Source organism: Carettochelys insculpta, chromosome 10, assembly GCF_033958435.1.
Source record: "Carettochelys insculpta isolate YL-2023 chromosome 10, ASM3395843v1, whole genome shotgun sequence".
Classification (NCBI taxonomy): Eukaryota; Metazoa; Chordata; order Testudines; family Carettochelyidae; genus Carettochelys; species Carettochelys insculpta.
In genome coordinates this window covers 39,379,150-39,391,596 of record NC_134146.1, presented here as the reverse complement: position 1 = coordinate 39,391,596, position 12,447 = coordinate 39,379,150, and the positions used below count along the sequence as shown (strand labels likewise).

General features: G+C 40.4%; 1 protein-coding gene across 6 annotated transcripts in view; it reads right to left on the bottom strand.

Annotated features, from left to right (window-relative positions):
- The window catches only part of NLGN1 (neuroligin 1), a 458,099-nt gene extending 445,984 nt beyond the window's left edge, over positions 1-12,115 (bottom strand). For 4 of the 6 annotated variants that reach the window (XM_075003890.1, XM_075003894.1, XM_075003893.1 and 1 more), the window contains exon 1: positions 11,509-12,115. In XM_075003890.1, the coding sequence (XP_074859991.1) occupies positions 11,509-12,001 (493 nt within the window). In that variant the 5' untranslated portion in view covers positions 12,002-12,115. Of the gene's footprint in view, positions 1-11,020; positions 11,081-11,508 lie in introns of all 6 variants that reach the window. The other 2 variants (XM_075003892.1, XM_075003891.1) reach the window with 1 other exon arrangement.
- Positions 12,116-12,447: the final 332 nt, after the last annotated feature.

The window sequence follows — 12,447 nt, the reverse complement described above, 5'->3', positions numbered from 1 at the left end:
TCACAAAGTGCCAAATGGACTGTGGAACAAATTCTTCCCTCAAAACATTGAGCAGATCAGTCTTTCAATTTCACAGTCTGCTCTGCTTAACACAGATTGCAGGAAAGTCACTCCAACTGGCCACTGGCTTTAACCTATCTAATGTACTGGCACCAAAATCAGGAAAAGGCAAATCGTCTCATATACCCAAGAGCATTCTGATCGCAATGTCCAGTAAATACTACTAGTAGTATTACTGTAGTACCCAGAAGTCGGAATCATAAACCACAATCTCGTGCTAGGTACAGACTGTCTGTGCCTCAGGTAGGGGTCAGAATACTATCCACTGGTAAAGCCAAAGACACATACAAAACAAGTCATATCAAAGATGGAAATATCTCTAATAAACCATTTGGGTATTCCTTGCTCTCTCCTTCCACTGCTGAATGTTGCCTCTGGCCTTGGTCCTGTAGTTCTATATATCAGTGCTCTGAGTTGGAAAATGTCAGCTAATGTGCCAAAGACATAAACACAGGTTTTAGGAGAGCAGTGAAAAACAGCTCCTCCCACTGAAACCACAGAGGAGGATTTTAGGATGGAAGATATCTCCAGGTGCTGTAAGAGAATGAGGCACCCAAATTCCATTGACGTTAACAGGAGTTAGGTGTCTAACTACCTCCAAGCACCTGGGCTGCAGGAATTTCTTACACTAAAATATATTATTGACATGAATCCTAATATCTCACATCCTATGTGCCTTCCTTTTCTTTGCTTCCTTTCTCCTGCTTAATGAAAAGCTTTTTTACTTCTGTGCCTATTTTGCACATCGTCTCCTGTGCCTCAACTCCATACGCACATCAAGAGTCTTCAAACTCTGCTCTCTTTCTCTCAGTGTCTCTTCCATAACTATTCCTGGCTCATTGGGTAAATACTCTCTCACATGCTGAAATATATTTCAGTAATCATCTCTCAAAATAACTATGTAAAAAGCAAGCAAAACAAACCAAGCAGACTATGTCTGTGCAGCAAAATTAATGGGGCCCCATTCTGTGCTATGACTGAGAAAGCAACACACAAACCATAACTCTGGAGCAGTGAAAGCAAAGGAACAATAGGTTGAACCTCTCTAGTCTGGAACCCTTGTGAGCTGACTGGTGCCAAATGAGAGACTTTGCTGGCCCAAGGAGGTCAATATTTTCTAGCCCATTACTAACAATTTCCACTGGTTACTGGGCTTTTAAAAGAAATTTAGGGGTAAGTTACAGCTAAATAACAGAACAGAACACTGAAAGCTAGGACTCATAGCTATAAACAAACTTTATGGGACCATGGAAAACTTGGCCACACCCATTGTAAGCGGTTATCCAGCCAACTAAAATCATGCCAGCATGCATAAAAACAGCGTGCACTCATGTGGTGGTATATGGCATAATAGGCTGTGATTCAACTGATGTCAGTGGATGAGGGGCTGTGTACAGCTTTTTAAACAGGACACATGATGCTTCTTCTCCCCACTTATGTTATTTAAGAATCTAAGTTCCACACACTATGTAAGTGATTGCAGAAAAGTCAACAAGCCATCCTCATAATTTTAAATACTTTGGCATGAAAAGACAGCGTTTCTAGCAATCTACTGAGATTCTTTTAATATCTAATGCCACCATTTTACTTAATGATTAGAAATTCGGAGATAGAACATATATGTTAGAGTTCTAGATATTGCAAAGATTACTTTGGTCATGCAGTGGGACTTCATCTGTGGGTAACATGGAAAAACATAGAAGGACTAAAGTGAACAGGACTGGGCCTAAAGCTTAGTGAATTCTGATGAAAGGACATTTAAGGTTCTCTACTGTAAGAGTCTTAGGATCCTGAAATGTTTTACAGATCATGCAATCGGTCCTGCTTCCAATAGCTATCTGATCATTAATTATAAGGAAGCAAGTTTAGGACTTTGATGTGCATTGGGAAAATTTTTAAAATTCCCTAAGTGACTAAGGAGTCTAAATGACTTTGAAAAATCTCCCATTTTGAAAAAAAAGTACTTACAGTAAAGTCTTTCATATCCGGCAGCCTCAGGACCAGGAGGTTGCCAAATACTCAAATATTCTGGATAACAGAGAGGCATACCTAGCAATACATAACACTTAAGAAAAACAAGATTAGATATTAAGAAACAAATGATAATGTATGCCAAGTCCTTTATTTGCCAGCCACAGTAGTATGGTACACTGTACATTTATACTATACTTACTGTATTTATTTTCACTATACTGTACTTATGAGAAACTAAAATTTACTTATGGTTAAAATGCTGGTTATTTGAGCATTCCAGATGATGGAATGCTGGATATGAAAGAACTTACTGTATATCTATATCAAAATCTTGGCCCACTTTTGGGTTTGCAATTAAATAAATACAGACAAGATACACAAAGTTTCAGCTCTTCTGACAGAGTAAAAACTTCTTTTGTCCCTTTCGTAAACAAGGACTATTACTTTTATGGAACCCGTGAGCTTTGGTTCCAATACTAGAATTATAGCCTGATCTTTCCTGTAGCTGGCAGCTTATTATGTTTTATCTATAGGTTTATTAGACTATTGCAACAACAAGATATAAGAATCCAAAAAGCAAAGGGAAATGCCAGCTAGAGGAAAATGTAGAATTTTCAAGGGCATTGTAATGGCATTTGGGAAGGATGCTGGGGTTCAGTTCCCAGGAAAGGGTTGCCCACTCCACAAATTAACACATATTGGCAGTCTCAGTAGAGGAGCCAAATATTGTATGGCCTGAACACTGAACTTCCCACAGTCTCCTTCAGGAGACGGTGGAGGTGCCCAGACAATGGCAGTATGAGGCACTTCTGCTGACCATATTATAGCTGTCTCGGTGATAGAGAGAGGACAGCTTCCTGGCCTGGCAAGCCAGCACTTTCCACAAGCACCATATAATGCTTATAACATTTTTAAAATAAAATATTACTACTAAAATCCAACAACTGACTCTACCTCCCACTGCCTGGGACTATTCTAAAATTCATTCTAGGGAACAAAAGCAGAAACTCCCGCTTTTATGAACCGGAGTGGGTAGTGAGGAAGAAAACTCCAGCATCTTCCACTTGGGCAATTTCTTGAAAATGCTCCAGTAGGGATCCTGGCCCTTCCCTGTGGAAGCAGTTGTAATTCAGTTCCTGATCCCTGAGCAATCTTTTAGATTTTAGACACAGGGACCACTGTGAGAAGTCTCTGTGCCCATATACTGGTCATCTTCTCTCCAGCTTCCTGGCAGCATTGTTTCAATGGAGCTGTACTGCCAGGATCTCTCCCACCTTCAGAATAGGGCTGCATGACACAGAGGGACCCTAAGTACCATGGACTTGATCCAAAGTCTGCTAAAAGTAATTAGAGCCTTTCCACAGCTTTAGATCAAGTTGCTTTTCACCCCAAGCCCATCCCCCAAGAAGGGGCAAATCAGTGTGTGGAGAACCTCTCTGTACAGATCCCAGAAGTAGAATCTCCCATTAGCTTGAACCTCACTCACACAGACATATTCAGGAAGCCAGTAATTTTCCACTCTTTGTAAAACATGCTTTTCCATCTAGAGTTTGCAGCCATTTTGCTGACATAAGAAAAGGAAGAGAGGAAGAAAGAAAGAAAGGCAAAGTTTTTATGATGGCATCTGTACATCCTTTTCTCACAACAGTGGACCAGTTTTGTGCTTTTCACATGGATTTTACAGCCAGTTCATAATGTGGGCTAATCACTTCTGATATTTCCAATAAAACAATATTTAAAACTTCAGAATCTACCCCCACCCAGTTCTTTTGTGCCACAGTTTAATTAAGACATTTGCAACATCCTACAAGTACGTCATTATCTCCTGTAATTATATAATTATGATTTTAATGAAATAATTGCATGTGCAGTGGATGCATAGGTATAATTACGGTAATTGCATAAATACCTGTTTTCTCAGCTAACTGTTACTTTAAAGAAGACCTTTTGCAAAAAGGGCAAAATATGAGAAACTTGAGCTTGCCAGGGAATGAATACTAATATTAAACTAGTTAGTATTTCCTATATGATATCAGTTCCTAGAGCTTCTGTGTATATCCTTCTTTCCCCATACTGCATAATACCAAAAGTTTCAGCAATATATTTTAGTAAATATTAAATCATGCTAAAAGACTTTGATACTGTTTGTGATCCTAAAGTCCACTGAAGTCAATAGTGCTTGAACACAATGCTGCTCAATACCTTAACAAGAACTTGGGCCCTGAATTGCCATTGTTATAGTAAAAAAAGTCACACATGACTAGCAGATACTGAAGGAAAAAAAAAATCAGTGTTTTCATTCATCTCTGGAAAACAAATGCCAAATTCTGGATTGCTGCACAAATCCTGAGATAACGGGTCTTCTCCATGTGATCTCTACATCCCCTGGCTATGGGAGAGGAAGCTAATGTTCAGTTGCTGATCACAGCTGCTACTAAAGCTTACCTTATCAATTGAAGTACAGGTTGAAACTCTCAGGTCCCAGTTGCTGAGAGTCCAGCAGCTAGGGAGCAACAGCTGGGAGTGGGGCTGGAATGCTGGCCGTCAGGGCTGGAAGTGGAGCTGGCCTAGGAGCAGGGGAACTTAGTGGCCTGGTATTGAGGCAGGGAGCCCAGTGGACTGGTGGGGGAGGGTCAGCAGTAAAGCCTGGAAAGGGATGGCAGCAGGAAGCCCAGCAGCTGTGTCCATCAGATCTGGGCTAACAGCAAAGCCTCCTGGGAGCCAGACTGGTGGCTATGTTGAGCAGCAGAGCTCGGCCAGGAGAAATTAGCCATGAGGGAAGCATCTGCTGACAGACCACGGGAGAGCCTGGAGTGTGTCAGCAGAGAGGCCAGAATTGACCTCCCCTAGTCCAGCAAACTCCACCCTCTGGGACCGGTCAGGTCCTGAGGATGCCAGAACAGGGAGGTCCAACCTGCAGAGGTTTGGTCCTGACTCCAGATGAAGCTTTTGGACGGTAGATGTGCAGCTGGATCAATCTCCTTCCCACCACAGATAAAAATCACTGTAGAACCCATCTCATCTCCACATAGCCTCTTCCCACAGAGCTACTGCAAACTGGAATTGAGGCAATCCTAGTCCAATAAGGGCCTTCCACACCATTAGAAGCTGGGGAAGATAAAAAAGCAGCAATGAGGCAGTTTTCCTTTGTCTGGCCTGTTAATAATAAGCAGACCAAAGCCTGAAATTACAGCATCTACACTGCATGGTCAGTGTTTCCGATTCTCTGAAAATACAAGTATCTTTTCTAATGTGTGATAGGTGAACTTAACAATTGCTCCTACTTTGTTTACACAGGAGTATTCTTTGCTCAAGTGACTGTCTACTTGAGTGGATTGCTCAGCTGAGTAAGGAATTACTTTGGAGTGTAAGGGGGACAAGATCAGCCCTTAAATGCATATCTGAATAAAATGTACTTTTGAGGGGAAATAATGAGCTATAGCCACAGGCAGATTCTGGCGTTGGCTTCAATCGGACACAGGAACTACTGCAAAATTTCCCCCAGCATAGGAGTAGGTCACCCAACTCTATTCTATCCCCCTTGCAACATTACTAGTACAGACGTAACAAGGGGGGAGGATTAGCCATACGACTTGGCTATGGAGATTCTGGATTGTGCTGCCGCTAATAAACAATCTAAGAAAGGCTGTCATAAGCTGGACCAACGGTGGAAGCTGCTCTAATTTATGTCTAGGGTTCCTGCAGCAGCCCAGAAGCTAGGCAGTGTAAAGATGGCCTAAAGCCAGCTTTGCCCCACTTCTCCATTGTGTTATGCAGCTTCTCTCAGGAAATACAGTGTGCCATCTCATCTCAAGAGTTTTATTATTGTGAACATGCAGAAATAATGAGCAAACTAAAAATATTAATATTAACAAGTGGAAGGCAAATATTTAATATCCCCAAAACAAAATCTCATTGATGTTAAGCTCATTAGAGTGGTAAGGTTCTGACTGAAGAGTATAATAATTAACAATAGTACAGATATCAAAGGAGAGAAAAAATAAATCACTAAAAGGAAGGATAAGGCATATAAATATGATGAAATAAAATAAGCAAAAATTTATGAAGGGCGGAAGAATTATAAGCACAAAGAATCTGAAAAAACAAGAAAATGATATTTGTGGTAATAATCAAGTTATAAGCGGATTATTAACTTTGTCAAGTCATTCTTAAAGATCATCTGAATTATAGATTATAGCCATATTTCCAACTTCAAAACATTTGAAGAATTGCTAAGAATGGCACTTTTATCCCTGTGTATTATAGAGAATAGAGGAATGACAAGAATGAACGCAGAGGAATAATAATACAATTGGGGATAGATTTGACAAAATGAACGCATAAGAATTACAGCTATTGAAAAGCTAAAAAGTCATGCAATCTTTGGTGCTGCCCATATATGAATAAATCCACAAGCTATTTTTTTTACAGCTTAGTTCAGGATCACTTTAAGCACAAAATTCAGAAAGAACAGTTAAAATATTAGGTTTTGCATTCAACTAGTCCAAAACCAGAAAGGGGAGGGGAGAGAGCCTGAACAGCTGTATGCTATTTAGAACAGTTTTATCAGGATCATGATATTTCAGAGCCCTGCATGCCTGTGTGTGGGAGGTTGTAAAAACTGAAAGGCAAGCAGTAAAATCAGGGACACTGGAATGAAACAAGTTTTAAATTGAACAGAAGTAGAACAGGATTCCAGTCTGATAAAGTTACACCTATAGTTAAGGTGTATGGCTCAGGATTCTTTACAAAAAACTATATTGACAATGCATTGGTGGCACTGCAAGAGCTCACAGGTTGCCTAAATAGCAGTACATTTAAACATGGCTTCCATCAGTACCAATAGCTATCCCTCTGAATCTAATGACATGTTCGTTTGTAGCTTCACAAAAAGAACAAAACAAAACACCAAACAGTCCTGTAGCACCTTAAAGACTCACAATTTTATTTATTAGGTAATGAGGTATTGTGGGTAAGACCCACTTCTTCAGATTTTTGTGGGTCTTATCCATGAAAGCTTTTACCTAATAAATAAAATTGTGAGTCTTTAAGGTGCTACAGGACTGCTTGTGGTGTTTTTTTTTTCTTTTGAGATGGCATTAGAGTTAGTGGTTTAAAATTCAGAGCCTGAAAAACTTTCTACATGGGCATTACCTCTCGCTCATAAAAATGGCTATAGAAAATGTGGTAGAATGTAAGCATTATATGTTATTTCAAATGTGTCATGAAACTACCTCACATCTTTGAAAAACTGCTGCCTCCTGACACTAATAGCTTTAGATGATGATGGGATGAAAGGATCTGTACGACACAGTGTTTGGTTCATTATTTTCCTCCATGTATTACCACTACAGAGGTGCAAGAGAAAACGTCTGTGTGTGCTTGCTAAAGAATGGAAAGCAGGAACAAATAATACTTCAAACACCAACAAAAATGGAACTTTTTTTTAAATGGAGGGCACTGATGTTGGGTATCATGGTGCTAAATTAATGCCTGCTGCTACTGCACTGATGAATCTGGCCTCATTAGTCCAGAATCACACTGACTGCCTTTCAGGCAGGTAAATTCTCCCAGAAGGCACTCAAGACCAGATTTTCAGAGGTATAGGTGCCTAAAGCCAACCCCTCGATGAGATGTAAAAGCAAGATGTTTTTTGTGCTCTTCCCCCACCTTTCCTAAGGAAAATCACAATCTGATCCTTCGTTCCTGAGAAATGCTTCCTTATAAAAGGCAGTATGGTGTGTTCTTGATTCCCACTGAAATTAAAAATGAGGGTTCTTAGCAGGCAGCATTTCTTAAGACTTGGTCCAAGATGACCAGAAGTGAGTAGCACTGAAATATGCGAAGTTCTGACAGGCACACAAAAGACACAGCAGGATACAAGGCTCTCTGAGCTATCAGACATCTTTATCTGAGGAAGAGTTCTCAATGAACTTGTACAAATCTCAGTGTCCATCCCTTTCTTAGGTACTTTCACTCTAACACTCAATAGCAGCACAAGGCAGAAAACGTTAAGATAGGCTTCCTTCACCCTTCCTACATTCCTTCTCCTTCCTGCTTGGCTGCTCTCTTGACAAAATGGCCTCCAGAAGCACAGCAGACAGGGCTTCTGGGGCACCAGTCAGCCCTGTCTGTCAACAGATGGCCCCCTGGAACATCCAGAGCAGCTTTCTGTCGATGGGGGAGTAGCACAACACTGTCAATGAAGTGTCACATTCTGTCAATTTACTGTTGACAGAGCACTTCGGAAATATGGAGGCTCCATGGGTTTTGTCAACAAAACTCTTCAGTGTAGACATAGCCTAAGTGTGGGTAAACTGCATTTCGAGTAATGCTGAACGCTGTAACTAGTGTAATCATAACACAGAAAAGTGTGTCAGAGGCTATGTATACACTAGGGAAAGAGTCTGCTGCAGATATACAATTCTAGCAATGGCAAATGCATAGCTGGAAATGAAATATCTGCAATCGACTTACCTGGCCATCCCCACTAAATAAGGTCAACAGGAGAGTTTCTCCCATCAAACTCCCTTACTTCTCACATCTCGTGAGGAGCACAGAGGCAACTGTGACCCCTGAGAGGTCAATTTCGTGTGTCCCTACCAGTTGTGCAAAATAGAACCCCAGAAGATCAACCCTCAGTAGGTCAATCTTCCAGGCTAGTGTAGATGTAGCTGGAGTGTGTCAGAATAAGAAAGGTAAACTTCTTCTGTTCTTCCCTGCACCAGGAGGTAGATTACGGATTCAGTTAAAAGAGTAGCTACAGCATTTCAGATAACTATGTCTGTTCTTTCAGGTTTATCTGTAAATAAATGACCATCTCTCCTATCACCCTTTTTCTCCCAGTTTTTTCCTAAAAGAAATACGTGTAATCTTCAGAAAAGGAGGGGGCCCAGCAGCTTCATGTATAACTATCTGAATCACTGAGTAATAGGAAGCAAACATTGCTCAATTAATTGCACATATTTGGTGATCTGCACAAACAACCACCACTGCATCATTGCACATTAGTTGAAGGCTGCAAATTATGGCAGTTCTGAGACTTTGGAGGAGATGAGAATAAGGGGTAATGTTGTCCCAAACACCCTTATTCTCTCTCCTTCCACCTTTGCTTGGGTGTGGTACCTCCCCAATCAGACGGTAAGAGCATATTTAGAGCACTAAGCAAAGTATGCAAGTTTCAGAGGGGTAGCCACATAAATCTGTTTCAGCAAAATGAGCAGAGTCCTGTGGCACGCTGAACACTAATAATTGCATTATGCCATAATCTTTTGTGGGCTGGAACCCACTTTGCTGGATCCACGTATATGCAGATTATAAAGTATATAAGGATTCCACCCAAAATAAGATAGATGTGGAAATACATACAAAGCATGTCTTATATGTAAAAGTCCAGAAAATTGCACAGAGACATAGGCCAAAAGGACAGATAAAAGCCAGCATTTTCAAGCCAGAGGCTTAGGCCGCTGATCAATGTCTAAACATCTAAATAACAGCAGATGATTTGCTAGAGATATACCTCCACTTCTCTGATGAAAAGCCAAAAAAAGTTGTAGTTTCCCAGGACCTTTGAAAACCAGGCCATAAATGCATAAGAAGTTAGGAACCTAACATTTTTGGTTTAAGTATTTAATATTATTTCCTGAAATGGCCCTTTATGCTTAATTATGCAGGAGATTGACCTGTAGCTCTTGGCAAATTATATTAAAAATATCAAGTCAGAACAACTGATTACAAACATAATGTAAACATGATGTTTCTACTGTGGATTTAAGAGAGAAAGCAGCTTCTAAGTAATGTGTTGTTTCATATTACAAATTGTGTTAATTTTAGCATAAATGTACAAATTTTATACTGTACCTCAATAGCTCTGGGAATATGCAAATGTTCACAAAAGAAATTTACAAGTTCTCCCTAACAGAAAAAACTTCAACATTAGAAGAAACAAAACAAAAGGAAAAAGACAGAAAAAAAAAAAAAGAAAAAGAAAAAGAAAAATCAGCCAGGACTTGTAGCTTCCAAGTTATGGGATCAAAATATTTTAACATTTCACTACAATGCTATACAATTCTATTATGAGATTTCAGCCCTTACAGACACAGCAAAGGCAAACCTGCCCTCAGTTCTTAAAACGTACATGATTTAAAAGGTATTTCACACGTGAATTTTTAAGGTAGCTAGGGGTGGGGGAAGGAGGCTATTGCCCCAGGGCCCAGTGATTTAAAAGAGCCCGAGGCTCCTAGCCACTGCCACTACTACTGCATTAGTCCCAGGCCCTTTAAATCGTTGCTGGAGTCCCGAACATTCTGAGGGATGGGAAGGGTGCACAGCACAGCACATTCTGGACAATGATGAGGGCTGGCTGCCCTTAGCCCTGCTCCTTCTGAACAAGGCTCCACCCCTTTCAGGAGTGTGCAGCCACCTTCCCCACTACCCCTGCAGGGACCCAGCAATTCTGTTGACCCCCTGAAGGTGGCACTGCTACAAAATTTTAAAAAATATCCTGTATCATACATCAAATGTATGTTCTCAGTTTGCTAAATGAGTTCTGGTTAGGGGAGCTTTATAATCACTGCTATGTCTAATCCCTACATTATTGAAATCTGTGGGTGTGGGCTTTTTGCCATTGTCGTCAGTGGCAGCATATACACAACCCTCTGTGCAGGAATATACTATAGTTATACTTGACCGACACTCTTCTAGACTAAATGGTCAGAGTACAGGTGGAACTTGTCAATAAAGTCAGCACAAGACAGTACGAGAGATATCATGCGCTGTACCTGAGCTCAGGCTTTACAAATGTTATCCTCTCATCTGCTTTAACTACGTCTCTATTTGGTTATTTTTCTGGCTTTATTAAATACAAGATATTCCCTAAACTTCCACTTCACAGTGTCAGCAGTTAGCTGTTCTAAGATTTGTTACTTGTTCTTCCTCTGCAAGGTTTTGTTTTTTCCCCCATTTTTTGGTCCACTTTTATACATACCTCCTTTTCTACAAATTTTCTTGCCGGGTTTTCTGGCACATTCCTTGGATATTCTTTTGACTGAAAAATGAATAGAAGACTAGAAAATAAAATGGAGCTCCATCACAGACAGTAGGAGCATGCAACACCACTATCTAACTTAAATATGGCCTGCTTTTATTAGGTGCGGAGGATTCCCAACTTGTGCCTGCACATGCAATGGATAAGATGTTGATGCATCTTCCCAGAAGTCAGTGGGTGGGAATGAGAATTTGGTACCAACTTCAACCTAAAGTACACGTGCTGTGGGAGAAAGAAAATGAATGTAGACAGGAAAAAATTATATTGCAACAGATGCGTACACAGAAAAAGCAGCATGCATACATGTAAAATGCTGGCATGCAAACAAGGAAAGCCATGCATGCTACCAGTACACATGAATTAATACAGTTAAACCTCAGAACAGCAAAATAAAAAGGTCTCCTTGTTTTGCCCTGCTATTAACTCACCATCCTCAGTTGGGACATATATATTTAAATAGAGGCAGTCTTCATTCTGATCTTGTACATAGGTAGAAACTACATCCAAGTTATTAGTAAACCACACAGGAAGCATGACTTCGGGCAATCTGCCTTCTATAATGTTCTGGGGACATACTGGAGCAAATTGAGTTGCATTTTTTATCTCTGACCACGGAGATGGAGGTTCAGGAGGTTGAAATCGATGCTCTCCTACTGGTGGGGCAGCATACGGAACCCCAAGAAACTGAATAACAGGCCCCAAAATTTCATTATTAAGTTCCTTCTTCATCCCTCTTATCTTGCCGAAGTTGGTGGTCACCACTGGGTCAATATCATCCAATTTTTGTGAGGACACAGCTGCACCATGAAGCAAAAATCCAAGTATACAAAGAACAAATGTGGCATCCAGTCCCAGGTGTAACAGACGGATCATCATTGCTCTCCACACACAGTTCAGCCACCCAGCTCTTAGAAGGGCCATGGTCCCACATTAGTTGTATGGCTACAATGAAGCAATCATATTTGTATCCACTTGTGCAAAAGTAGGGGCAACCGAAGGTAAATGGATCAAGTTTCCTAAATACAAGCCCGTCAGAAAAATCTCAAAAGGCTTTTCACACGGCAAGTATCTTCCATTGATTCCACACTTATCGAAGCAGCATCTTCACACTACTATTTATCAGACTACATCCTATTGACAATTCTGCTTTCCATAGTAGAAATATGAAGAGAGCAGCCATTTACTGCAGATTCCCCTCTTATAAATCAAATCCAATTAGCTGCAGATCTATAACCTGGAGAAAATGAAAATAAATCATTAGTATGAAAGAGCTAATATGGGCAGAGTCTAGATGTTTTACAATTTATTGTACACTTATTAAGATTTGCTAGAGTTGTGTAAGTAAAATTCTACAAGAGGTAGTTTAT